Source organism: Primulina tabacum, chromosome 3 (assembly GCF_025594145.1).
Source record: "Primulina tabacum isolate GXHZ01 chromosome 3, ASM2559414v2, whole genome shotgun sequence".
Lineage (NCBI taxonomy): Eukaryota > Viridiplantae > Streptophyta > Magnoliopsida > Lamiales > Gesneriaceae > Primulina > Primulina tabacum.
The window spans coordinates 13,548,866-13,576,684 of NC_134552.1; the positions used below are offsets into that span (position 1 = coordinate 13,548,866).

The window sequence follows — 27,819 nt, forward strand, 5'->3', positions numbered from 1 at the left end:
AATATTTCAAGACAAGCTCGAATTCATGCCTGAAAATATTAAAAATTAGCTTTCAAACTAATACACTTGTAAGCTCAAATTCAAGCATTCAAATTTTGGCGATATTCTGCTAGATTCGATTTATTTACGCATTCACAATTCACAATCGGTTATTCATAATAACACAAAGACAACTCGGATATTATATTCAACCTTTTCCTAAACTATGTTCAAGACTCGAGTACAGTCCCAACACATGTCACTCTGCATTACATGAACCGTATATTGATTAAACCGAAAATTCTACCATAATCTCTCGTATCAAAATTTCTCAAGAACATGAAACGCACAGCTGAATCAAGCTATCGGAATCCTCTACCCCTCCCACGGCCACCATGCCCCCTTCCTCTACCCCGAGCATTACTTCTCCCTCCGTGATGCTGAAGACCTGCAGACCTTGAAAAGTTGTTCTGTGTACTCCCAGCTCCACGTCCAATTTTCGCAGGACTACTTCCAGCATCATTCTGAGCACCAAGAGGACGCTTTCCTCTGCAGATAAAGATGATGTGCAAATGATATATAAGATATACGTTTCCAATATTAGCAGATGAAATGTTATCTCCAGTAAGATTTTTAGCTGCAACTAAGATAAAATCTACGTGCTACCACTTTATATGAGCAGGTAAGTCATTCATACCCAACAGTTGCAGAAGCAGTTGGTGGTGAAGGTTTTACTGCTTCTTTCCAAGATAAGTTAATTCTCTTGTCTCCAATAAATGAGGGTATCTTGGAATGAAGAGGCTAATTATGGAGGAAAAAACGAAATAATTAATCAAGGATAACCATCGTTCCAAATGGCAATGTTTAATGTGATTTTACTTACCTGTGTCATAGCCAAAATATTGTTGCAAGTTCGTAACCCGGTCATGGTGTTCTGCTTCTGGGTTTTCTGCATATTTAATATAGATGTAAATTAATTGATTATCACAGTTAACGAGCAGATATACAACGGTGGTCAGTAAAATGGACTCACAATAGTAGCCTTTGCCTCATCGGATACGGCAGCCCCCAATCCTTTACTATGATCTGCCATTCCCCGAGTTAACTTCTTCATGGTTGCACGGACTAGGTCTTCGACACAATTCAACCTGATGGATTAACCAAGTTTTCCTTCAAATATCAAAACACGAAGACTCCGACAACGCACGAAAAATGTAACATAGGAAAGCCTCCATCCAAAGTAGCCTAGACAATATGACACGAGATAAAAATTGGCCAAACTCCCTTCCAGTACTTTTAATACACGCATATGTTTACTGTCAGGGTAGAGAACCAACAACCTAACCATTGGTCATAGCTTATTGATATTTTTTTGTAAAAACATTCTTTATTTGATAAATCATAAATTATATTTATTTTTTGACAAACTATGTATCTATATATGTACACACTTGGACATTGATAAAGACATTAAGGTTACCACAATCTATGGGAATGTAGTCATACACTAGGTGTCAATCATAAATTTTTTTTTGATAGGAAACATTACTTATTTTATAAGATATCCATGGAAATAAAAGTGTTGCAGAAGTGGCGGATGAGTAATTCGCGACATTAATTTATACTAGAAACAATCTTCAAGACAGTACAAACTTCCAGTCCCTAACAATATCTGAGGCGCTTGCGCCTCACCGAAGCAAGGCACGCATTTTTAAATTTTTTTAAAAAATATATTTATTTTAGAATAAATACATTAAAATATGAAATAATTAAATCACAATGTCACACAAAACAAAATATAATTAATAAGTTCATAGTAATTGGTAACATGATTAAAATTCTTCAATCATCCAAATCAAGTTCATCTTCTTCCATCGAATCATCAGAGTCCCCGGAACTTTCGGACTTGTATTCTTCTTGGTCTTCATCATTTTCTTGATCAACATTAATTTCTTCTTTCTCCTCGTCCAAAAGATATGAAATCGACATTTTTCTGGTTGTTTTTGGATGTAGATGCTCTCACCTCGTTCTTCTGTTCAACGTACTCTTCTTCTGATTCCGTATTGGGGCGTGTTAGGTTGCTAGGGTTTGGGTTTTTTGTTTTAAACAAATAATTAAAAAAAATATGTGCGCCTGAGCAAACTTTCAGGGCTAGTCCAAACAAGCGTTTGGGCTTGCCTTAGTGAATCACTGCACCTGGGGTCCTCGCCTGGTAGCGCCTCTTGCCCACACGAGGGCGCCTTGGGTTAAGGCGAGAGGTGGCAAGAGGCGCCACCAGGTGTGGACCCTTAAGGCGAGTTGCGCCACCAAGCGAGGACCCTGCGCCTGGGGTCATCCCTTAAGGCGAGAGACGCTTGCCTTTGACAACTATGGTCCAAAACATCATTAAAGTTCCGGCCAGTAGCATTGTAACTTGACTTGTTTTCTATCTCTACGAGGTCACAATTAGAGGTATAAATAAATTGAATCGAGCCAAATATTAAGAAAATTTTAAGGAACAAATTGGATATATTTGAGCTCAAGATTGATAAAAAGATTGAAAATTCTAAAAAAATTTGCTCGAATTCGGTTTATCTTAGAGCTTGAGTTTGAGTTCAGTTCGAAACATTTGAACATGTTCACAAGCTATTCAAACTACTGATCGAAACGATTACTTGAAAGGTTATATATATTTATTTAATATAATTAATAAAATATTATAACTCGAGAGGGGTTCGCGAACTATTAAACAAACAAAATATTTTTTAGCCGACTCGATTAGTTTGCACCTCTAGTCACTATGTAGAAAATTCGGGGTTATCATGATTTGGATGGGAGTTGGTGAATCGTAGTTGAAGTTTTACCATTCATACACAGTGAAATGTCCTATATGTTATTTCAAGTGTATCATTCGGTGTTATTATAATTCAGATGGGAGTTTGTGAATCGTAGTTGAGGTTTTACCATTCACACATAGTGGAATGTCCTATATGTTATTTCAAGTGTACCATCCTAATCATCTCTTCCCTACGTAAAGGTGTATTTTGTAAAAAAATAATATTTATAATATCATATGGATTGGCTGTGATGCTTTGGAATGTACACATGGTTATTGAGGTTTCATCATTCATACATGTGGAACGTCCTATATGTTCTTTCAAGTGTACCACCCTAATAATCTCTTCCCCAAGTAAAGGTATATCTTGTAAAAAAAGAAATTTTTAATAAAATATGGATTGATTGTGATGCCTTGAAATGTACATATGGTTATTGATTTCATAATGGGGTAAACAAATATTGGATAGTGTTATGGTTGTTTCTCATCAGTCTTAGTATATATAATTTCCTTTGTGATTTGAACTCTATCTTTGAACATAATCCAGATGGGGCTCGAATTGCAGGACATTTGAAGAAGACTATGTTATACTTAGTAAAACTTAAATCAAGAGCAAAAAAAAACCCTCCTTGATATTCAAGCCATCTGCTGTGGCTCTTCTAGATTCCAACGAGCCTTAAAAATTGTGTTAGTCAAAATACAAATGATTTCAATCCTTGTTTCAAAAGGATCATTTCGAGCCTATTCACATGAACCGGAAAATAGTCTAGTGCCAATTCTTTTGGGGTGATCTCATTCGGTATGTGCCGAAAAGAAAGATTAAACATGACAGGAAAAGATTCTACAGTTGCATCTAATACAGGACAAGACAGAAAGTCGATCCATCCACAACATTTGCGAGACATTACCTATGCATGTGAGTTATTTATTTATCAGAATTGTTTTGAAAAAATTGATGGCCACGGGTTAAAGAATTAAAGAAGTTTTTTAATTTCTGGTATGTATCAACTCACACATACGAAACCCCAGCAATTACTCCACAATCAACATTTAGCACCAAAACATAGAAAATCAACTTGTGGGAGCTTCGTAGAAGTTGGGGAACCACATCTGATGCGAAGGATGGAAAATATATTGAGGTTAGCAGCAATAAAACCCTAGCAATCTATGGTGTCTGATCTATGGTGACCATTACATGCCGGCTCAAAAAGAAAAAATGGTTGCTGCCATAAAATTTCTTAAGAGTTTTCTTGAGGCCTAGAGTAATATGGAACTTTGTAGTAATGCTGATTACATCTTTCAACTCTTACTGTTCGAAAAATAATGCTTTTAACAGCTTAGTGAACTCCCCGATTTTTATTTTTTATGTTTATTGGTGCACCGTGGATCAGTGGAGCTGCATAGTCTGGATGTGGTGGTGCCACATAAGAAAATAAAGACGTGTGGAAAAGCCACAACCAATGTTCACCACTTCAAGCAAGAAGCTTGATAGGAAACCCTGATTCAAATGCTATAAATTTCTACACTTCAATAGAAGGTGTTTTGGTTAAACCCCAACCGGAAAAGGTGCCCAAGTACAAATGAAAATATAATTTAAAAGTATATACACATATTAGTTAATCTGACAAACACCACATTTCAATTAGTAAAAAATCATGCCCAGAGGAAGTGATAAATCGAATAAACTTACCTCTCTGAGAAATCTCTGTACAGCTCAGAGAAGTCTTCTCCGAGCCTATCTGATGGTTGCCCAGTCACAATTTTGTAACCACATAAACTATTAGTTGCATTAGGAGCCTGTCCCAACCACAAAAGGAGGATGAGCAATGAACATGAATGTGAAACACAAAATGAGTCCAATGGTGGAATGTCAATGACCTTATGAGCTAAATGGTGGAATGTGTACAACAAGCACTCAACGGAAGTAAAGTTCATTTCTTCTCCTGCTTTTCTTCGAGGCATGGCCTTCTGAAACATCATAAAAAATGTTGCATGAGGCATAATCCTCGTATCAGAAAAAAAAATACCCAAATTAAGTTCCTGTTGTCAAAAGAATGACTAGACAAAACAAAATAAGATTCAAGATTGCATTCTTGGGAATGAAAGAGAACGTATGTTTCTATTCACACATAGATATACATAAAGAGAGAGAACAGTGCCCCAGCACAGTGAAAAAACAGGGTAAGAAAATAATCTATTTTAAGGTGGAGGTGGATGCAACATATAACTTTCTGTTTTTAACTTTTTCATGTACATATCGAACATTCATAGCAATACCATAAAGAATGTGAAGTGTAGATTCTTGAGCTTGCCTTTAAAAGTTGAACAACAGATGGGAGAATTTGTCTCGAGTCTTGCGGAGATGTGTAAGGTGAACCCTCAGCAAGGTTTTTAAGCAGGTCTACTTTTCGTTCTTCAGGAAGCTGGCAACAAGCAAAAAACAGTCATATTCCTGACTCAAAGATCTAGAATGAATGCACTACATCTTGGCATTTTCAAGCAAGTCTAGCCACCAACAAAGAGCAGAGAACCAATATTAATTCCATCGACATATAGTGTTTTAAATCTATGGCCCAAATAAGTGCTGTTAAACACAAATAAACCTCACACAAAATTAAAAAAAAGACTGAGAAATTGTGGATTGTGTTTGGATATGCAATCCAAGTATCCAACAGACCAAAATGCTTCTGTGAAGCTCATCTGGAATACAAAATCTATTCAATTTCTTATCCCAAAACATGCAAACACAAATACAAATAATCTAGACAATATCCACACCTACTCATAGTTCCCAAGGAATAAAAAAACATTGTATAAACTTGAGCATGAGGCAGACCTCAAGAACCACATTATCAAATTACGTAATGTTAGTAATTTAATGGTTGAATACCCTTTGCTTGAATACACTTTTTTTGGGGTAAGAAATATTTCTGTTAAGATCGACTATGCAAAATAGATAAAAACGTACGAACACTCTCAAAATGAACTCAGACACAATAAACATCCATCCAAAATTGTATAAATGATCTTCAAACCAAAAAAATGTACAAATGAGAAAGACTGTGAAGGCCAAAAGTATGAATAAAAATTCTTTCAAGATTTAACAGATTCTTGAATACTCTACGTTTCTCGATTCAAAAGCACCCAAAAAATATAAAGGTGCAATCTCGCTGCTTAGATTTCCCAATTTTCAAAACAATATTGATACGTGTAAACATTATAACGTTTCTCCATTCAAATGCACAAAAATAACATACAGGTAAAATGCCACTGCTTACATTTTCTGAAATTCCCATCAGTATTATTATGATACTCAAACATTCTATAATAGTCAAACTTTAGCCATGCTCATAAGACATAAATCTAGCCTAAATGCCTGGAATTTCGCAAGCCTGCACAGCTACATATGATATGAATGATACTTTTTCTTTCATCCAGAAACGTAATCTAGCTACAAATGCAAGTCATTCTCGCTTATAATGAAATAAAAGTTCGCTAAAACAAGTCCTTCAAAATGGCACATAAAAGCACATAGCGCAGTTGAAATGTTAACCTTATCAAAAACAGGAAACATGTGCTTGTTCAAGTAGTTGAAAAACTTGCTATTGGATGCACCCCTCTGCAAATCAAGTATGAGTTATAAAACAAACACCTTGAAATAACATGAAAGGAAGATGGCCATGAGGAAAAGCTATGAACCTCAAAAAATGGAAGAGCCATATACAGACAGGAAATCAGTCTATCATTATGATCTCCATCTGTAACCTGCACGTGAGAAGATTCCGATAATTGAGCAGATCATAAACTAGGATTTGGAGATGGATTTTTATTTTCAAACTGAGAATTCACAACCATTGGGAATTAGCACCAAACTCCAATATGTGCATACATTGACAAAAAAGTAGGCGAAAAAAGCTACTAATATCTATATTAATAGTTACTAGAGAAATACTCACATTGAATTGTGCATCAAGATCAGCTTGGTCTTCAATTATTTCAATAAGTTCTTGTACCCGCTCTGGGGGAGCTTTCTCACCAAACATGGTCAAAGTTTTCAAAAAATCCATAAACATCTTAAATTCAGCTCCTGTCACATCTCGTAGACTCTGCAATTTAATTCCACCAAAAATGCATATTATTGAACAATCACATCACATAAGAACTGCTTTTAACTTGGTGTTTTTTGCAATGATATTGGATTCTTAGATCGTAAACTAAAAATTTTGAAAACAAGGTAAAAATTATTATGGTGTGTTAAAAAGATGCTAACTGGGACATGCACTTTTCACAATATCGCAATTGGCACACGAGTATTGCAACTACTGTCAAATAAGTGCATGACTAAAGGGCATGGTCAATTAAGAGCAAAATTAAAGGGCATACTCACTCCATCCATTTTAAGGTACTTTAGACCTTTTGCAGATTTAAAAATTATAGAACAGAAAGGTGTAAAGACTCTTATGTGACTATCTTGCTTCAAGTCATCACTAGTTTATTTCTTCACTTTCTTCCCTGTTTTCTCTCCAGTGTTGCCATGAAAGTTTCTCCCACTCATTGTAGTACCAGTGTATCACCACCCAACCATGAACTACCACCGACATTGTTTTACATCCTTTCCATAAACCATCATAACCACATTTTGTTATATTTACACGTAATTCTTACTTTGTACTCCTCGATTAAGTTTCATGTCCATAGACAGAAGGTAATGGCATTAGATTTCCCAATTCAATTTCAGTTGGCTGATACTTGACACTTTGATCAAGGTAACTTCACCAATACCCACACAACTGGTGGAATTAGAGGCGAATTGCATTAGTCATGAACCGAGCTGCAATAAACCCAACACTTGTGTACCAATTAAGCTATCATGAAAAGCATGTGTACCAAAAATGACGTTACTTGGAACACATGGGTAAAAAATAGATAATCTTATCAGATATCAATACCAAGGAAGAGCTAGAAAAGGAGAAACATAAAGGAACCTTTTTAATCAAATCGGTAATGTGCCTCTCCATTTTCTCAGGTGGCCTCAAGAGCTCAGCTTTGAGTGGAAAGACCTGAATAACAAATTTCAATGGAAGGAAATAACAAAGGTTTATGTATCACTAACTTCTAAGACCAAAAAAGGAAAAGCAAGACTATAAACTCAACATTAGCCACGTAATCGAAACATATATCTTCTCACCTTGTCTTTAATAAAAAGTAGGGTCCTCTCACGAAGATTTTCATCAGTTATCTGCTCGTCAACACTCTCAATGTGCTTAAACAGGGCTGTCAAAGAAGCTGCAAGAAGAACAAAAGAGTATATGCTCTCTCAATGATTCAAGACCAAAACAAAGTCGTATCACCACCAAAGGGAACCCACATAACTCATCCCCTTCTACAATCCACAAAAAAGAATAAAAAGACATGAGGCGAAAAGGTTAAAAAGCGAAAAATCTAAATTTTAGTTGATTATGAAGTAAAATTGAGTTTGTAAAGATTTCAGCATTAAAAGGAAAATTACGGTCGACGAATAGGAATAGCCCATTTCAATTAACAATCAAAATATCGAGATGGTCGTCAGTTCAATTAAAATATCAATATATGGTGATGGGAGTGGCTAACATAGTGAGTGGTAACATATTTCATTATGCTAAGCAGAACTTTGTGCATGTAAGTAGCTCCTGCCCCATGATGATCGCAACCTGAAATAATCACACGGTTGTTCTAGAAGCATTTAGGCCCTTGTCTTCCGATGAGAATCTTGGTAGCTTATGCTTGATAATTGCCACGATGGTTTTTTTTTTTATATAGGAAACAGATATAATTGCCATGATGGTTAGTTATGCAAATCCAAAATATCGTGATTAGCCACAAAGTACGCCATGAATTCAAGGAATAGTCAATCACTAAACCAACCTCGTGGGTTGGGTGCAACACCTGAGAGATACTATAGCACTGTTCATTGTTCCTAGATCCCTGTGCCTATATAAGGTGCAAAATACGTACCAGGCACTCTACATTTCAAAGATCAGCAAATTACCTTTAACATCTTGCCTCAGTAAGGATAAAAGTGCTTTATTTACCGCATCACGCTCCACATTTTCCTCTAAAACCATCAAGAAGACAAAAGGTTACATAAGAAGTAGTGCATTTCTTCACTGTCAGTGGCAATGTACGTGTAACATTACGCGCGTGACACTTTTCACATAGGTATTAGGTACTCGGAACACTTCATACCAGCAGTGAGGAGTTGTGCAAGAATGTCGACAATTTTAGAAAGGTGCTCGGGTGTATCTTTGCAGAAAAGTGGAAGCCCTCGAATAGCTTGCACCCGAATCTGATAATGTGGTAATTAGAAAGCACAACATTTAGTGAATGCAGGCTAACAATTTCAGGTTTATACACATAAAGTTTACTCTTTGGCACGATTGAGATAATATGAACGGAAAGAGCTAACCCCAAGTTCTTCCGCTTCACACAAATCAAGATGCGCATCGACAGCATTAACAGAGAGGCCAGGGAAATACTTGAAAAATCTCGGAATCAGCTGCGCAGCTAATTGCCTCGCCTTAACACTACTGCTTTTCGCCGCCTTTATTATGTTCTCATAATCCTCGGCGTGCTACTCAGAAACCATAAATCGTACGATTAAAACCTAATCTTCCAAATACCTCAAATTCGAAGTTCAATTAAGAACCAAGAAACGCGGAATCAAAAATACATGAAAGAGCAAAGAATTTTGAACCTGAGACTTGTCTTTGACCTCATTGAGACGTTCTCCATACTCATAAAGCTTCTCAATGTCTTTCGCATCGTCGGAGACTTCTGCCATAGCACACTCAGTTCAACGTTTGAGAAAAGAGTGACAGCGTGGCTATAGATACACGATCCTTGTATGTAGTGTAGCGTGACGCACAATATTCGCGAGTGTGATGAACCAATGCCTTCTTGTTGAGGGGAACTGTTTGACCGGTGAGGAAAGAGAAGGGACCCGACTCGAATTAATTTCGGGCTTGTGTTGTGATCCATCTTTATTCGAAATGTTTATTTATTTTTAAATGAAAAACATTTAAAAATATTAAAAATATATTTAAAAAAAATTCAGAACTAACAAATAACTAAAAAACAACCTAAATCGTAAAAACATAAATATATATAAGACCAAAAAACAAATTTTTTAAAAAAAAATTCACATATATATTTATCATAAAAAACCATCGTTAATATAATTTGTTATTTTTTTAACATCATTAAAAAATACGATTGTTACACAAAATTATATATCATGTTGTAACATATGTCTCATAGTAAAATTACAATTGTATCGTATCATCCGTAATCTTAAAAATCAAAAAACATAATACACGATCTCGGAAATTTTGTAGTAATGAAAATTAGTCTGCATACATCATTATTTTAATTTTTGAAGCTCTTAATTAACTGAATGTAATCTCTACCTCTGGTATTTCTGCAATCCTAGAGGCTGTGCGATGAAGACAACTGGCGAATACATTTCTATCATTACAAATTAAAGTAGCTGTAAGCAGTAAGCCTGTAAGTTTTTTTTATTTTAAAAAAAAATACAAATCTATTTTTGCTATCATCTATTCTGTTTTAAAAAATATTTGACTTTCGATTCCATCATAATCCATCTATACTATTCATACATGATTCATCTATAATAGTTCAAATCAAAGATTCCTAATTTGTATTTCACACTTTGCACGGTTATTTATCATTATATCACAGAAACAAAAACATGAATATGTCAAGAGTATGTGTGCGTAACTGATCATACATTCATACTATGATCATGGTACGAGGATGGTTGAGCGAGTTAGCCCCCAATCTCAGTGGTTTGGACAGCTCTCTTTCAAGGAGGTGACAGGATTCGAATTCCCCTGGGGTATGGTACTACGAAAGAAAGGACTCGCTGATTACCAACCAGCCTAAAATTGAGAGTTTTCATGTTGATGCCCGACTGATTAATATATAGATCACAAGCACAAGACAACCGCCCCTACCAGCCTCTGGCAGTTAGTATTTTAGGTCAGACATGGAGCAAAACAAAGTTCATCGGCATATTTATTTCCATCCTATAAAAAAATATGATAATGCATTCTTCATTCGAGTGGTGCGATCAACTTTTACTGACCATAGAAAGTCCATCGCCGGTTTCTTCACAGGCAAAAAAATTATATATCCTTAGAATATAGATTTTGTTCACAGCCAACTATAGAGCAAAGTTAATGAAAAATCAACATAAATTACAGATAACAAATCTTGCTTAATATTTATAGACCCTGTGATTTTGCTGAGAGGATGGTCAGCAGCTGTAAACAGGACTTCTTTACCTATGCGTATTAACTCCAAGCTCCTGTAAGATTATAGGTTTGTTACAAATTAATAGGAGAAAAACAATATGAGCTGACTTGAGGTCCAAGTCCAACAACCCAACAGGAAGAAAATATGCAGCGATAAATTGTCAACTTAACACCGTCTAGTGATATCATAAAGGTATTCCAGAAAACGTAGGAAATATGATACAAAGACAAAACTCATATGAGCTGAAGCACAACATGTGATCAGGTTGAATCTTACCGATATTCTCTTTTAAGACACATAAAAGCAGACACTAAGCCATTGCAGATTTCCACAGGGGAGATACTCTCGATATCTTCTGGAGAAACAACACTACCATCAGAAGCACATTGAAGCTGTAGCGCTAAATATGCCTGAAAAGAGTTCAATAAGCAGTCATTTTAATACACAATGGTGCTGTGCTGCAACTGTTTTCTACCCTTCAACACCACAGCACTACCATCAGAGGCATGTTAAAGCATGTGCCTCTGCCTAGGCTCGAGGCATCCGAGAGGCGCAGAAGCATGCATTTTAAAGAAGTAGAGAAAATTTAAGTTAATAAAATTAACTCGAGCCCAACCAATGTTGAAGCCTAATTAGCAAAGCTCATAGCTATTTAATGATAAAAGAATCATTTGTCACTCACTTATGCAAGAACCCGTTGTCACTCTTAAGTAATTGTCGCCGATTGCTAAAAAGTATTTTAATTTTTTTAAAAAAGAAATATGTTTTGTTTTTTTTATAAATTATATTGTTCTATGCCTTGTCTTTTATATTTATTATTATTATTTGGTTATTAAATGTATTTTAAAAAATTAATTTTTATCATGATTGTATTGATGAGTTCAGATAATGTCTATTTGAATTGATATTAAGGGTCTTTGAGAAATAACAAGCAAATTTATCATGATTTGTGAATACAACAATCAACAACCAATATATTTCTTTCTTTGATTTTGAAGAATAAGCAACCATTATCTTGAAAATCCAAATTTATAGATATCTTAGTACGATTGTTCATTAGTTGATCCAAATATAACGAGTTTTACAGTTGTTGCAACCTAGCTCATACATCGTTTTGCTCGTCGGATAGGACAATGAAAATGTAGAAATAACTTGAAAAATAAGAATGACATAATGATTTGTTAACTCGTTACACGACATGATGCAAAAATATTACATCTTATTATTCCGCCAATCAGTGAGAAAGTGGCTGAATTTTTTACTTTTTGTAAACCAAAAGACAACTTAAAACATAAAAAAAGATGCACTAATAAACTGCTAAAACATGGTCAGAACCTAACAAGTAGTGAAAATTTAGTGAGAACTTGATAAATGCTAGTGGCGTAAAGTAAAATTTAGAGAACACGCTTCTGGTTATGGCTCGAATATATATAAAGAAAATATATACCTCCATAAATACCCCTGTGCGTAAACCCCATGTCATTGATCTATGGATTGGTCCACAAAATTATCTCAACATTGATGATCAATGAGATCATGAAATTCATTGCGATAAAGACAGGCCAAGATATATTCATGTATTTATATTTTTTTTTATAAAAAAAAGAGTACGCTACAGCTTGAAGAAGTACTGGTTATAGTTATCGTCCAAGACCCAAGTACAATACAATGAAAGGGAACTAAAATGGGAAAATGGTTTAACATAACTAGCAGTATGAGAATATACTACTGATTAGGAACTAAATATGGTTTCAAATATCCAAAAGCATAATATCGCCATCTTCTACCAGCATATATGATTATTTCCGAGCTTCCATCTTCTTCTGTTCCTTTGCTGCATGTATAAGTAAAATGAGATCAGTTGGAGAGAAAGGGGAGAAGAAATCTGCACGTAAGTTTTGGAGACTAACCAGTTTTCTCCTCCTCTCGTTTCTTAGCAGCTTCAGCCCTTTGCTCTCGTATAAGAGCCAGACGATCTGCAAATTATAGAAGAGAAGAATACACCCATGATGAAAAAATCATTTTTAGCTTTACCGATAAAAGATGATTAGTAATTAAACTTTTAGGGTTTTGGACAATGAGAACATCTTCATGTCAGTACATTACAATGGTGACCAAATTCGGTGAGTGGATGGCTCCATCTCAGATATTAAGATTAGAGTAAAAAACAATTAAAGTAAAGTTACTTCGAATGATCAGTCCATTCGACGTAAAAACAGCGGAAGAGAGTTTATTCGAGACAAAAAGGAAGGTTGAGACTTGAGTATAGTAAAAGATAGGCATTCTATTAATTCAGATAATGAACTCATATGCAAGAGCAACCTCTTTCGTCCGTTACTAACGAGAACAAATACCAAGATGGAAAGCTACAAAAGTTGGTAAACAATGTGCAGTCCAAAATCCAGAGATTCAAAGAATTTGGGAGGCTCAACTAATCCTTTATTATCTTAATCAAAACTACAGACTAGTGGTGTTAAACACGACACCCATAAGAAAGCCACAAAAATGGTTCAATCCATAATGCATCAAAAGATAAAGATTATTTAATTTTTTTAAAAAAAAAGCACCATTTACTGCATGAGTCTCCAAGGTCCATGTGTCAAGTTAGAACAAGCAATGCAATGAAAGAGAGTTCTAACACTCAAACAAGGATAAGGTACAGCTGAGAAGCAGGTTGAAAAACATTACCCAAGTCTTTCTTTGCTTGTTCAGTCTTCCCTTGTTCTTGCAGCTTCATGTACCTTTCATGAGCTTTCTGCTTTTCAATCTCCTCTCTGAGAACAATAGCAAAATGAAGAATATACAGGTTAATACAGTTGAAAGCTCAGTATAACATAGTTCACTCCACCACCTGTTTTCTGAATTAGCCTGTATAGTCAGTGAACACAAGGAATGATTAAAAAAAATGCAACAGCATCTAAATTCCCACATACCCCACTCCTTCCCGACAAAGAAAAACTGAGGCTAAATGAAGCAAATACGGAGTTGCAATTCAGAATAATACAATGTAGTAAGTAGGGTAAGTTCTCTAGAAAAGAAATTCTTTAAGCTACCTTCTACATATTTTACCGAAAATTATAAAGTCTAACTGCGAAATAGAAATGGAATAACCAATTAATATTTATAATCTTGTCTCAGAAATCTAATAGCAGGTTAACAATAGTAATATAACAAATATTCACAACCTTTCCCGCCTTGAAAGCTCAGTTGTTTTCTCCATCTGCAAGACAAAAAAGAACAATCAAAAATCAGAAAATTATAAAAGGACAGCTATTAAGTTAGTAAATGACTAACTGGAGTAACGTACATCAACATCACGTGCTTTCAAGTTTTTTGTCTTCACCAAATTAGGATTTTCAATCTTAATGACACCCTCTGCACCTTTTTGTTTCTGTCAACATTAGCAAATGAGTGAACATATGTTAGCAGTCAAGCAATTTCAACCGAAACCAAAGTGCTCAACAAAATCAAATCACGGTGTACTAACTTCAGGTTCATCCTCAGACTCCTCTTCGGACTCTGCATCAGATCTCTCATCTTCTTCCACTTCAGCCTCTTCCTGTAACACTAGTCGTATGTCTAAGAAAGCACATTGACGAGTGTATGAAACTCATGGTTCGCCGGAACGGCCGTTATGCGGCCGGAACGGAACGGGAACGGTGACAACCGTTCCAAAGTTTCAGGGCAAATCGGTGATTGTTTTGTAGCGCTGTTCTTCGACGTTTTATCGGCGATTTAACGGGAAAGCGGAACGGAACGGTTTTGGTGTTTAAAAAATATGGTTATGAGATATTCATGGTTCATTACGGTGTATGGTAATAGAATGGTTATGTTATGGGTATTATATTTCATAGTTGTTGATGATTATGAAAATGAATGTGTAGAATAGAAAGTTGATCTTGAACCAAATAGGAAATGGAAGTGCATAAACGGTATGAAAAATGTGGCAGTAGTTGTGGTTTATAGTATAATGTCTTGTATATTGATCCAATTGTTGTGAGGCCACTTCCATTAGAAAGATAAGATATAAGGCTATAACTTTCATGTTTTGAGTTTTGTTCAAATCATTAGGGAAGACGAGCCAAAAGTGGCCCGAAGTGTGTCGTGTGTATCATTGTTCTTGCACTGACACATGTTAGGAAAATTAGCATAACTTTTTACTCAGACCTTCAAATGACATGAGGTCAATTGGAGATGAAAGAAAACATATAGGGCTACAACTTTCATGTTGACCACTTTTGCTAATTCGGAAGTTAAAAATGAGTTTTTCGGCAGAATGTGGCGCGCATATGCGCCAGATCTCGCGCCATTGCGTGTGTTGGGCAGAATGGAGCCGCGCATATGCGCCCGGAAATGGCGCATATGCGCCCACCAATCTGTAAAAAAAAAAGAAACACGTTTTTAGGCACTAAAGGAATTATATATTGCATTGGCTAGGGCTTTCTAATCATTTATATATTTCCCTTATCATTCCATCGATTCAAGCCTTCTTCTCTCCAAGGTTTTCTCTCCCTCGTCTTCTACCTCAAGCTCAAGGATTTTAGTTTATTGTTTAGATTTTCCTATCTCAATTTACAAGCTTCAAGGTAAGAATTCTATATTCTTGAGTTGATAGAGGGTTTAAGAAATTGAAGGTAATTGATGGTTTGGTTGAGTTCTTTGATTGTTGGGGAGGATTAATGGTTGAATTCATGTCTTTTGTTGTAGGATTCCCTTCAAGAACATTTAAGCAATCATTTGGTTGGGTAGTAAGTAGAAACTTCTTCTTGTGCTCACATGATGAATATATGTATATAAGCCATGTTTATTGATAATTAGCTCCTTTCATTGGTATATATTCTATCTATATATTGTCATATGTTCATTGTTCAAGGATTTTTATTGAATTCATTGATCAAGGAACTAATAATCTATTGTGCCTACCAATTGTTTGTTTTATTGCTTCAATGAGATTCCTTTGATTAAAGCCAAGGAATGATAGCTTTTGAATATGTTGTAAATAAATATGTGTAATTAGTGGGTTACATTGTCCTTTTCCTTTTCAATGTTAAGGCTTCCGCGTATGTTACATATTTTAAATGTTATTGTCATGAGAGTGTGTTGTTTCATAATCATCGACAAATTTTAAACAAGGTAATGTTTTTTTTCATTCTTCTCTGTTTTTTTCTGTACTTGTTTGTCAATCTTGTTGAAAATATAATCATCGACAAATTTTAATTATCCCAAATCCCTCTCTTGATTTTGTAGAATGGCTCCAAAACCCGATATTGGTTGGGAGTTCGCTCACATCGTAGGTGATAATCGGAAGATAATAATATGCAAATTTTGTGGAAAAACCATAAACAGAGGAATTACGAGATTCAAAGAACATATTGCACTTGTTAGTGGAAATGTCCAGGCATGTTATAAAGCTCCCAAGGAAATATCATCAATGATCCGAAAACATCTTCAAGATTCAAAAACAAAAAGAAATATATTGAAAAAGAAAAAAGAACTTGGCTTAGAATCAATTCAACAAAGCGTTCATGGATTGGAAAGTGAAAGTAGTGGTGAAGACGCTTCAGAAGATATTGAAACTCAACAATTGCGAAAAGCGTTGAAAGAAAGTCGTAACACTAGAGCTTTCGAGGAAGAGATGCGTAACCGATATGGTCAAGGTAAACAATATATATAATTTCATTAAATCATGTGTGTATGCAATTAATAATTTATTTTATATGTCTGATAGTAAATTTTTAATTGTAGGATTAATCGGTTCTAGTTCATCGTCTGATTTGAATCCTGCTTTGAAAAAAGAGATGCATCGTAGCTTCAGTGTAAAAGAAAAATATAAATTGTCATCAAAGGGGATTGACACTTCAGTGTTCTAAAAAGCGGTAGGCGGTAGGCGTAGGCGGTTACCTACCGCCTAGCGCCTAGGCGACTAGGAGGGGCCTAGGCGGTTGTCTAGGCGGTTTTTTTTAAAGCTTAAATTCATTAAGTGGTTCATGAGTATTATGTTTGTATATGAAATATATATTATTATAAAATTTAAAATTGTAATAATAAATATATATTAATAAATTTTTATATATGAATCATCCACATCAGTTTAGTACTTTACTACAACCGTTGTACAATGAAAATTAAATTTGTTCAACATTTTTTCCAACATAATATATTGATATTAAACCTAAACATCTAACTATTCTAGTTCATCTCCATATTTTTCCAATACTTCTTCTGTATCGGATTCAAACTCAAAATCCATGGCTTCTTTTTTTTAAAAGTAGAAATCCGGCTAGGCGGTGATATGCACATATACTATAATTAGGAATATCATAATTTGTTTTTTTTTAAGTGTAAACCGCCTAGGCGGATTTTTAATTGTAAAATCGCCTAAGCGGCTTTCGCGCCAGGCGGCGCCCGGACCGCCCCGCCTAGCCGGCCGATTAATATGGTGGCGCCTAGAAGTTTCGACTAACCTAAAATCGGGGTTTTTAGAACACTGTGACACTTCTATGTTTCCCTCAAAGCATAAGAGTATAAAAAATTGGTTTGGTGCGGAAAAAGTTAAGGGAGTTGGAAAGGCTATTTCAAAATGGTTTATATATAATGATATTCCATTCAACGCAGCAGATAGTGGACCATATTATCAATCTATGATTAATACCATTGCAGAAGCTGGACCTGGAATAAAAGGTCCATCGGGACGCCAAATTGGTGGGGGTTTTTTGGAAGAAGAGGTTGATGAGATAAATGGTTATCTAAATGCTTTGAAATCTAAATGGTCCAAGTATGGATGTACGATTATGTGCGATGGTTGGAGCACACGCAACAAGCATCCTATCATTAATTTTATGATTTACTGTGATCGTAATATGGTATTTCATAGTTCAGTTGATTGCACCAACAAATCAAAGACTGCTGATTTCATTTTGTCTCTAATGAATAAAGTTATCAATGAGATTGGTGAAGAAAATGTTGTGCAAGTGGTTACAGATAGTGAAGGTGCAATGAAGGCTGCAGGTGCTAAATTGATGATGGAAAAACCCCATTTGTTCTGGTCCCCTTGTGCAGCACATTGTCTTGACCTCATTTTAGAAGATGTAGGTAAGATGCAAAATGTGAAAAAATGTATCGAGAAAGCCAAGCAAATCACAAGTTTCATCTATAATAGTGATAAAGTTGTGAATTTGATGAAAACATTTACCAGCGATCGTGAATTGTTGAGACCAGGAATAACCCGCTTTGCTACAGAATTTATCTCAGTTGAAAGTCTTGTTCGGCATGCTTCAGATTTGAAGAGAATGTGTAATTCAAGTGAGTGGGAAGAAATCAATAATTCCAGTAGAAGAAGAAAAGAAGCCGAAAAAATTACAGGGATTATAATGGAAACAAGATTTTGGAAGAGAGCTCGTGATATTTGTGCTGCAATGGAACCACTTGTAAAAGTTTTAAAGTTGGTTGATCAAGACAAAAAGCCAACAATGTCAATTATCTATGAAGCAATGGATAGAGCAAAATTGACAATAAAAGAAAATACTAAAGACTAGCAATCATATTGGGATGTTATTGATAATCGGTGGTACAATCAATTACACCAACATTTGCATGTTGCAGGTAATAATATAATTTATATGATTAAATATAAAATAAAGAGCATGTCGTCAAAATCATTTATATCTTCCATATTCTAATTTGTGATTTTGTTTCTGATATTTCAGCGTATTTTCTAAATCCATTACTTCAGTATTCTGGAACTTGTGTTTATAATGACGAGGTCAGACAAGGAATAAAAGTTGTAATCAAGAGACTTGAACCAGACTTGAGTGCTCAAGCTTCGGCGATTAGTGAGGTATAAACATATACATACATACATACATATATATATATATACACATACACATATGTATTAATTTTTCCTACTATATATTTCATATATAAATCGTAATAAATTTTTCATTTTTTCTTTTAGATTAAATTGTTCACGGAGCAGATAGGTGAATTTGGATCATCACTCGCAAAATTGGCAGTAAAAAAAAGTCTCCCAGGTTTATTGTTTTTTATTTGAATTTAGATTTTAATATAAATCGTAAATTTAAAAATATATATCTTATTATGTTATTTGTATCAGCTGAATGGTGGAATGACTATGGTGACGATGCTCCACACCTTAAAAAATTGCAACAAAAGTTTTAAGCCAAACATGCTCATCTTCTGGGTGTGAGAGAAATTGGAGTACATGGGCTCTAATACACACAAAGCTTCGTAATCATTTGGCTGTAGAGAAGCTACACAAATTAGTTTATGTTCATTATAACATGCGGCTCAGGGTACGAAACTTGATGTGTGGAAAAGAAGATGACGATTATTACAGTCCTATAGACCTCAACCACATTTTTCATGATGACGATATCTTAAGCGAATGGATAAGGGATAATGAACAGCCTGTTTTACAAGATGAACGATTTGGCATGGCTAGATGAAGGAATTCAAAATATAGATGCTAAAGAAACCAACACAACCACTAGTGTTCAGAGTCGTGGAAAAAAGAAGAAACAGGCCCAAACGTCATCAAAATTGAAAGTAAAAGAAGTTATATCGAGAGATGATAGTGAAGATAATGATAAGAGTGGTGATAGTGATGATACACATGACGGAAATAATCAACAAGGACGTGGAAAATATCACAAATCACAAGATACAACAAATGATCAAAGTCATCAAGATGACCAACATATCGCAGGTATGACATGGGCAAAAAGAGATGAAAATTATTATGCAACATAAGATATTGATCATGGTTACCGTCCTGGAATTGAGGAACAACGTCGTTTCTTGGAAAGTTTATCAGAATTCTCTAGTGCTAGTGATAAAGAACATTCAGCTGATTCTACTCAACCATACATGGGTGTCGAAGAACATATAAGATGTCTTGGATTGGGGGGACATCGACAAATTCAAATGACAGATAATTATGGATCAATGAGTTACAGTTGGGACTCTCAACATGTTGGGTATGATCCGACTGGATATCAATAAGGTGGATATGGATATCAGGGTAATTATAATTCTACACACGATTTTTTTGATAGATCATTTGATTTTTCAACATCTGGTACACATGGAATTAGACATCGTGGATTTGATTATGGGTCGTCTCAGTATATTGGTGATAGATACAATGAATCTTCATCATCTATATGGCGTGGTGTTGGACATCATGGTCCCGAGCATAGATCTTCAAGTACAGCTGATAGTTCTACTGTGTATCGTGGATTCGGATACTATAATCGTCGTGACGAAACACTATTACAAAATCAGTCATCCCATTCTAATGATCTTTCGTCATCTCAATCTAATCAATATCCCTATGGACAATCACGTCAATATCCAAATGTTCGAAATCAATTTAATTTACGAGATAGTTATGAAGAATATAACAATGATGTCGCTCCTCCGCGTCACTCTTCATGGTATTAGCTTTGGTATGTTATAATTTTTAGTGTGTATTTTCTATTGTGTTATTATTGTAAAATAGTTTTGTATTGAGAGATTAATTTGTAATAACTTCACATATTTTATTTTTTAGTATGGTGTGATTTATATTTTAATTTTTTTTACCAATTTTTTGAATTTATTAATTTTTTTATACAACCGTTCCGCAACATAACATTGGAACTGGAACGGTAGTTGCCGTTCCAAGCACCGCAACCGTTCCGGCGAACCATGATGAAACTTACAAGAACACGTATGATTTATGCCATATCTACTGGTTTATGAAAAGGGGGAGGAAAACATTTGTAAATAAAAATGTGTATAAAATAAGAAGGGTGAAATAAAAAACAATAAATATGCTAAAATGAGTCTAAAAACATAAGAGTGGATAAAGTAATTATAATTAAAAATTCAGCAGTTCATTTCTTAGCTTCTATAATTTGCATGAAACAAATACCAAACTCCTAAAAACTCAATTCACTTTTATCCTTATGATGGTCGGAATAATTATGGTTTATATTTTATAAGAAGATCGACGTCATTTATACCTATTCTATGGTTCTTTAATATTTAGCGTGCTTAGGCAGACAAGGCACATTCCGTAATTCTATGCAATATAATCCACGGATAACCAAGTGAACTTCAAAGTACATGAGATTTATAAACAACTATTATGAACTAAATTGGTTGTATTTAAATTAATATTCATTTTCTCAGCATTGGAGCTAAATAGATAATATCCCGTGTATCCTTAGCAAAACTGGATAAATGAAACATAATATATCAAATATCGGCGAGTACAAACGTTGAGAGAAATCTAAAGCAATACGATTCACCTGTCTAAATGTGCGAGGACGGGATGCAGATGTACCAGCCACTGAATTCATCACAAAAATGAAAGAATAAAGAGTTACATACGATGAGATTTTATGAGAAAACATCAAACATCAAGAGAGAACAACTTTAAAACACACAACGAGCAAGATCCCTGCATTCCAAAGTATAAATGAAGGAAGCGCAACGGGGCTAAAACGATATATAAAGACAAAAAACACCTAAAACCCCATAAATACGGTACACAACAAAATAATTCACAGCTTAGTCAAGAACTCGTCACCAGCTCAAGAATCACGACTCACCCCTCTTCCCCCAACATTCGCAGGTACTAAATCATTTAGATCTTAGACATCCCCCGGTATAACAACAGATAGATCAGCAGACAAATAGAGACACCGAAGAAGATGATAATTACGGGGGAAACAACATACTCATCTGTTCAGGCGTGGAGAACTGGCGGCGGCCAGTGGGCTTGCCCTTGAACTTCCCTCTTCCCATTTCAGCGCGTGTGCTCTCCTCGATCCAAAGAGAAGGATTCCTTATCTGCTTAAAAATTAAGCAGAAACAATTCACGACGCTTTGGATTCAAGAAGCCAGCAGATTCCAAGCGTTTATGCCCTCTCTCTCCTTGACTGAATCGATTCCCCTTCTGTGAAGTCTGAACCCTTTTCTATGCGATTTGTATTAGACCTAAAACAAAATCCCTTACAAATACGCTCGGTTTTTCTGTTTTTCCGCCAGTATCTCTTGTTGTAGTATATAACTCATGATTAAAATTAATAAACATGAGTAATTAAATAAATAAATAAATAATTTATTTATTTATTTAAAATACAAATAAAATCAATTGATTATAGATAGTACAATCAGGGAAAAAATTAAATTACAAATTGTGAAAAGCTTCTTTAAATATAAGGTTTTTTTGTTAATTTTTTCTAGTTGATATCACTATTACATATCAAAATTTATAAATATCTTGAATTCGTAATTCTGGATACGGTGACCTACAGTGACCTACAGTTGACCATAATTAAAACAAGTTTCTTCAAATGAAGTCAGGCGTGAGACAATGATTGATTTCACTTTTGTTGATTTATAATTGTGTATGATACGATCAAATAATATTGTTTTCGAAAAAAATTAAAAGGGAGCATTGGATTATAAGGGGTAAATGACATTCTTGAAATAAATACTTTATCATCTGCATTACTTTAAGTAAAAATTTGTCTTTCCAAAATATGGTTTCGAGTATCGTTGCGATCAACTTAGGGTCATTGCATAATTTGATAGAATTATCTAAGTTCCACGTCAGCATAACCGGAGTTCTAACCTTTAAGTTTAACTCGTTATTCGATCCTCCGTAATATATTATTTCATTTAAGAATAAGGGGTACACACATCATATAGTAGCTCGTATCAGAACTTAAATACGATCTTCTTTAACAATGGTTAAGATATATCATGTATTATTTTATGGACCGAATGACGTAAAAAACCTGAGCCAAAATTGCACTCTGCTGAAAATATGTAGTATCGCCTATAGTGTCATTTGATAGTGTCATCTAAAGATAGATACGTACTCTCAATTATTGTTGTAATATGATCATTGCGATTTTTCAACAAAATTCATCATGAATATCAATTGTCGCATAATCAACATTCGGTTTCCCAATTTTTCCATATCTTACATTAGCAATCCAATTCAAATACGTTTCATTTTAGCACATTCATCATCATAATCTAAATTTTATAGTAGAATGATTTTTGTCAATCTCATAATTGTGCAATATCTCCACAGATACAAAGAATTGACAACGTCAATAACAACATCATGCCTAATGTAGTTTGAAATAACAGACAATGTTATCGAAATCGAAACCGAAACCGAAAACAGGTGTTATACACATCTCGCTAATGAGATATGCATTTCAATCTGAATACTTCATTGTTTCCATATGCATGCATGTCATAAGAACCAACTGTAGTTTCAAGGTCATAAGCATTTTTGAAGTGTTAACCTCACGGATAATACTGAATAAAATATTATTTTTGTATTTTAATTGGAAAATGATAAAACATTATTATAGAAATAATAACATAATATGTTAATCAATTATGAAATATAACATATAAATATTTATAACTTACAATTCTATTGTAATTAAATAAAATAATATAAACGATTTGAATTTTGAATGTTGTTTAATTTTTCAATAAATGATTTCATATTCATATTTAAAACTCGAAAAGTAATTTGAATAGACATAAACCAAATATTTTAATTTTTTTTTTCAATATCTCAGTCTTTAAATCTCGCTTATATATGTAAATTCACATACTATCATTAATCTCAATCGAAAATTGGTACAATAATCTATTCATTATATATTTATTGTTAAATATCTAACACATTACACGGATACTTTAACAAGCAAATTTATTATGATATTATTTTACTAAATTTAGCATACAACTCTGCTGGTATGTATATATGTATTTGTTTATTATTATTACTATTAAATATTTGCACGCTTACACCTAAATTAAACTATAAAAATATTTATACATACAATGAATTTTTATGTCAAATATAATGAGGTTAAAATATTATTTTATTTAACATTAATGTTTGAATTTTTATTTTATTGTATTTTGTTTTATTTTATAAAAAAACATTATCGTGAGGATGTGATATATCATAATAGACCAATGATGTTTATTTTACGGATACGTGCCTTTACATGTCTTTAATATTATTTGTACTTGAACATCCCGTAATAACTATTTTGGTAATCAGTGTGACATTAAATCTTTTTTTTATAGTTTTATTCTTGCATAATATTTGATTAATATGTCTTTTGTGAGACTATCTCACGAATCTTTATCTGTTAACCCTACTGATATTTACAATAAAAATTAATATTTTTAGCATAAAAATTAATATTTTTTCATAGATGATCCAAATAAGAGACTCGTCTCACAAAATACGACCCGCTGAGACCGTCTCACACAAGTTTTTGCCATATTTGATATATAACTTTGATGGTTTGTGCTTATTAGTAATTTTCATAAATCTCCCCAATTTTTTTCAATTTTTTCTCCAATTTCTCTTTACTTTATCCTTAAATTCACATGTTTTATCTCCTAATTTTTTTTTTAAATCGAATAATTAAATTATGTGAGCACATGAAAATTATGTATGATTGTTGCTAATTATATATAAGACATGAGATTAGGTTTTTTTGTTATTACCCGATATCTGATCAATATATTTTTGAACGAATCTATTTTTATGTAAAAAATATAGGCAAAAACTTGTGTGAGACGGTCTTACGGGTCGTATTTTGTGAGACAGATCTTTTATTCGAGTCATCTATGAAAAAATATTACTTTTTATGTTAAGAGTATTAAATTTTTATTGTGAATATCGGTAGGTTTGACTCGTCTAATAGATAAAGATTTATGAGACCGTCTCACAAAAAGACCTACTCAAAAATATAACATCTTTGTTAAGGTTAACTATTTTTGGTTGACGAAGAATCTTGCATGATTTATGTTGGATATCAAAAAAGCAGGATTTTGTGCCTATCGGACTACTCGAGGACACTCTGTAATTCTCTTCTTTCGTGAAACAATAAAAATTGTTCCGAGTTCTGGAAATGGACGTAGGCAAATTATTGTCGAACCACTATAAATGCCTTGTGTTCTGAATTTGATCGGAGTTTGCGTTTGTGAGATTCATCTCGAAATTCTTAATAAACTGAATCCATCATAACAATTGTAAAAAATAAAATAATTTACAGATAAAATTGTGAATCTTTAAATATCATCAGATATAGACATCCGTCTTCAAACTAAACTAACAGAAGCATAAACACTTTAGATTAATAATGAAAAGTTAAGAATTTGCAAATACTTGTTAATTAATAATTAAAAAATCTAAATATCTAATATTGGAAGAATAACCTTAATTATTTTTTTTAAAAAAAGCATCCCCAGAGTAATAAATTACTAATATTTTTATCCGTGTAATGCATTTGATTAAAAATCGAGACATTTAATCAAGGGTAAGTTGAGATATTTAAATGTCTTGTTTGAGTTTTGGAATTTTGGTTTTGTGAGTAATATATTTAGAAATGTATTTTGGAAGTTGTGTGTATACATAATGAAAACTAGGTACTCTGCACACGCGATGCATGTGTGTACAATTTTTTTTATCATTATTGATGGACTAAAGTGAAATTTGACAAATTATGGAGGGACTAAATTGATATTTGAATGGTTGAAATAAAAAATAAATAAAAATGTGTGTTGAAATTTAAAACAAAAAACAAAAGTATAATATTAGTATCATATAATAGTAAAATTGAAAAAAAAAAGTTGGTGTCCTCGTATCGTTACATTTAATAATATATTATAGAATAGCATACCAGTATAGATAAGAAATCCCTCCATTTTGCATGGTTGCCTCGAATTTCATCTCCAATTTCACTGCCACCATCCATCGCCAATCTTATAGCCTTCCACACCATCTTTTGTAAACGACCCATTCTCATCTCCTTTCTCAACCTCCACACCAACTCTCAAATCCGCAGCCATAAATCTTGCATTCATGATTTGAGCACCCATCTGCGGGATCAGCACTAGTTGGCAACGTGGCACTCGCTAACCATGGCTTCAGATAAAGAGCCCGACCCGCAATGCGTGAAGATGCATCCAACGGAAGGGTGCTCTATGATCATTTGCTGTTGCATTGAACCCAACCTCCATGAACGACCTTTTCTTCTCTGTTCTTTCTTGAAAGCCTTCTGGTAAAGCCTCTTGTATCGTATCTGTTCTAATGGGTGGTTTTAGTGCAGCAAAGAATGGATATGATCCCCAAGATCAGTTCTTGAAATTGATCCATTTTCAATCTTGCTTCACTTCCAAGTGCGCAGAAGATCACGGTTTTTGGCTTGAATGCGTCCAACCATTTTGCCCATTTTTCGCCGAGTGTGGAAGATGGAGGCTACGGCAAAACCGGGCCAGCGAGAAAAACCGTTTTCTTGAATATTTTTTTTCAAGAAAATCACAACACACACCTTCATTTCAATGCAGGAGTTGAATCCAATGGCGTCGCACTCTTCAACTGACTTGATCATATGTTGAACACACTTCATCCCGCTGCCAAATTCTTTCATATTGTTGATCATACTCACGGCACGAGCTTCGTGTGTGTAAATCTCGATCCATAATGTAGGAAAACAAGGTGGAGGATCCATTAAATCTTCTACTGTAGATTCATCTCGAAACAGATATGCAACAGCCAGATGGATGGTGCAACAGTGATGGATTTCATCCCTAACCTGCGGGTTAAATCCGGCAACCAATGGGTAAAATCGAAGAACACGAAATGGGGCTCGAGTTCCTGGAGAAGAGATTCAACAGCTGGTTCTGTAAGATCCATGGCGTGACAAAGAAGTGAATACAAGAGGAAAAGAAACTTCTGAGCTGGTTTCAGTCCCATGGGGAAGGCCTTCAACGTGAGCCACAGTTACAGGTATAAAACTTATGAACTCCGGGTAAAAATTGAATTTTTCTAATCTGGATTGTGTTTTCTATGGCAGGATGAAGAAATTTTTTGGCCTTTATCTGCAAATTTGTTTGAGATGTGAAGGAATGAGGTGAGATGCCCCATTGCAAACCATGGATACATGACGAGTCGTAGGCTGTATTCACCCATAATAAGGTTTTAGAAAATCTGCAAAATTTTCTAATGAAATTGATGTTCTCTACTTTCTGGAATTACTGAGAAAATTCCAAACCTCACGCAAGTGATATTTCTGCAATAATTTGTTTCGTGTTGTGCTGAAATTATCCTTCAATCGTGCAGCTACCACGGAAGAGATCAAACTTGGTTAATTTCTGAACAATGGCCATAATTGACCATATATGGCATTTGAAATTTGGGGAAGACCCATAAAATCGGGAAAAGATGGATCGAGTGCGGCGACTTGATGTAATTTAGGACGAGACAAATATGGGTAGGAAACAACTTGTGCAACATTATGTTAGAACTTGATCTGTGTATTCTCAACAGATGAAAAATGCATGGTTATCAATGAATTTGTGAGGTTTGGCTGTAGAGTCGTGATAATTGAATGTCCGAATACTAAAAATCTTATGAAAGTCGAGCTACACATTTCGAGATACACAACTACTTGTGTGAGACGGTCTCACGGGTTGTATTTTGTGAACAGATCTCTTATTTGGGTCATCCATGAAAAAATATTACTTTTTATGCTAAGAATATTACTTTTTATTGTGAATATCGGTAGGGTTGACCCGTCTCACAGATAAAATTCGTGAAACCGTCTCACAAAAGACATACTCATATAATTTTTTAAAAAGAAAGA

General features: G+C 34.4%; 2 protein-coding genes, 1 long non-coding RNA gene and 1 pseudogene across 5 annotated transcripts; 1 reads left to right on the forward strand and 3 right to left on the reverse strand.

Moving 5' to 3' along the window:
• Window positions 1–138: 138 nt before the first annotated feature.
• On the reverse strand, window positions 139–9,803 carry LOC142540573 (apoptosis inhibitor 5-like protein API5). Its single transcript, XM_075646832.1, has 16 exons — window positions 9,528–9,803; window positions 9,240–9,404; window positions 9,020–9,119; window positions 8,823–8,888; window positions 7,983–8,080; window positions 7,780–7,854; window positions 6,751–6,900; window positions 6,494–6,559; window positions 6,348–6,413; window positions 5,107–5,217; window positions 4,673–4,762; window positions 4,485–4,591; window positions 1,013–1,127; window positions 863–928; window positions 677–780; window positions 139–528 (listed from the first exon to the last, which is right to left on the reverse strand). Exons 1-16 carry the CDS (start codon window positions 9,612–9,614, stop codon window positions 342–344), a joined length of 1,653 nt encoding a protein of 550 aa, XP_075502947.1. The 5' UTR covers window positions 9,615–9,803; the 3' UTR covers window positions 139–341.
• A 2,905-nt stretch (window positions 9,804–12,708) lies between these two features.
• On the reverse strand, window positions 12,709–22,154 carry LOC142540574 (uncharacterized). Its single transcript, XM_075646833.1, has 8 exons — window positions 21,856–22,154; window positions 21,424–21,464; window positions 14,595–14,666; window positions 14,415–14,498; window positions 14,293–14,327; window positions 13,796–13,881; window positions 13,018–13,083; window positions 12,709–12,941 (listed from the first exon to the last, which is right to left on the reverse strand). Exons 1-8 carry the CDS (start codon window positions 21,920–21,922, stop codon window positions 12,907–12,909), a joined length of 486 nt encoding a protein of 161 aa, XP_075502948.1. The 5' UTR covers window positions 21,923–22,154; the 3' UTR covers window positions 12,709–12,906.
• Window positions 14,675–20,811, forward strand: LOC142540575 (uncharacterized). 3 transcript variants are annotated; one of them, XR_012819119.1, is made up of 4 exons: window positions 14,675–18,709; window positions 18,814–18,944; window positions 19,065–19,140; window positions 19,224–20,811. It is a non-coding gene; the product is annotated as an uncharacterized LOC142540575 (long non-coding RNA). The 3 variants fall into 3 exon arrangements; XR_012819118.1 differs by having other exon boundaries at window positions 14,675–16,764; window positions 16,853–18,709; window positions 19,065–20,811; XR_012819117.1 differs by having other exon boundaries at window positions 19,065–20,811.
• A 3,673-nt stretch (window positions 22,155–25,827) lies between the features above and the next one.
• On the reverse strand, window positions 25,828–27,591 carry LOC142538452 (cyanidin 3-O-galactoside 2''-O-xylosyltransferase FGGT1-like; annotated as a pseudogene).
• Window positions 27,592–27,819: the final 228 nt, after the last annotated feature.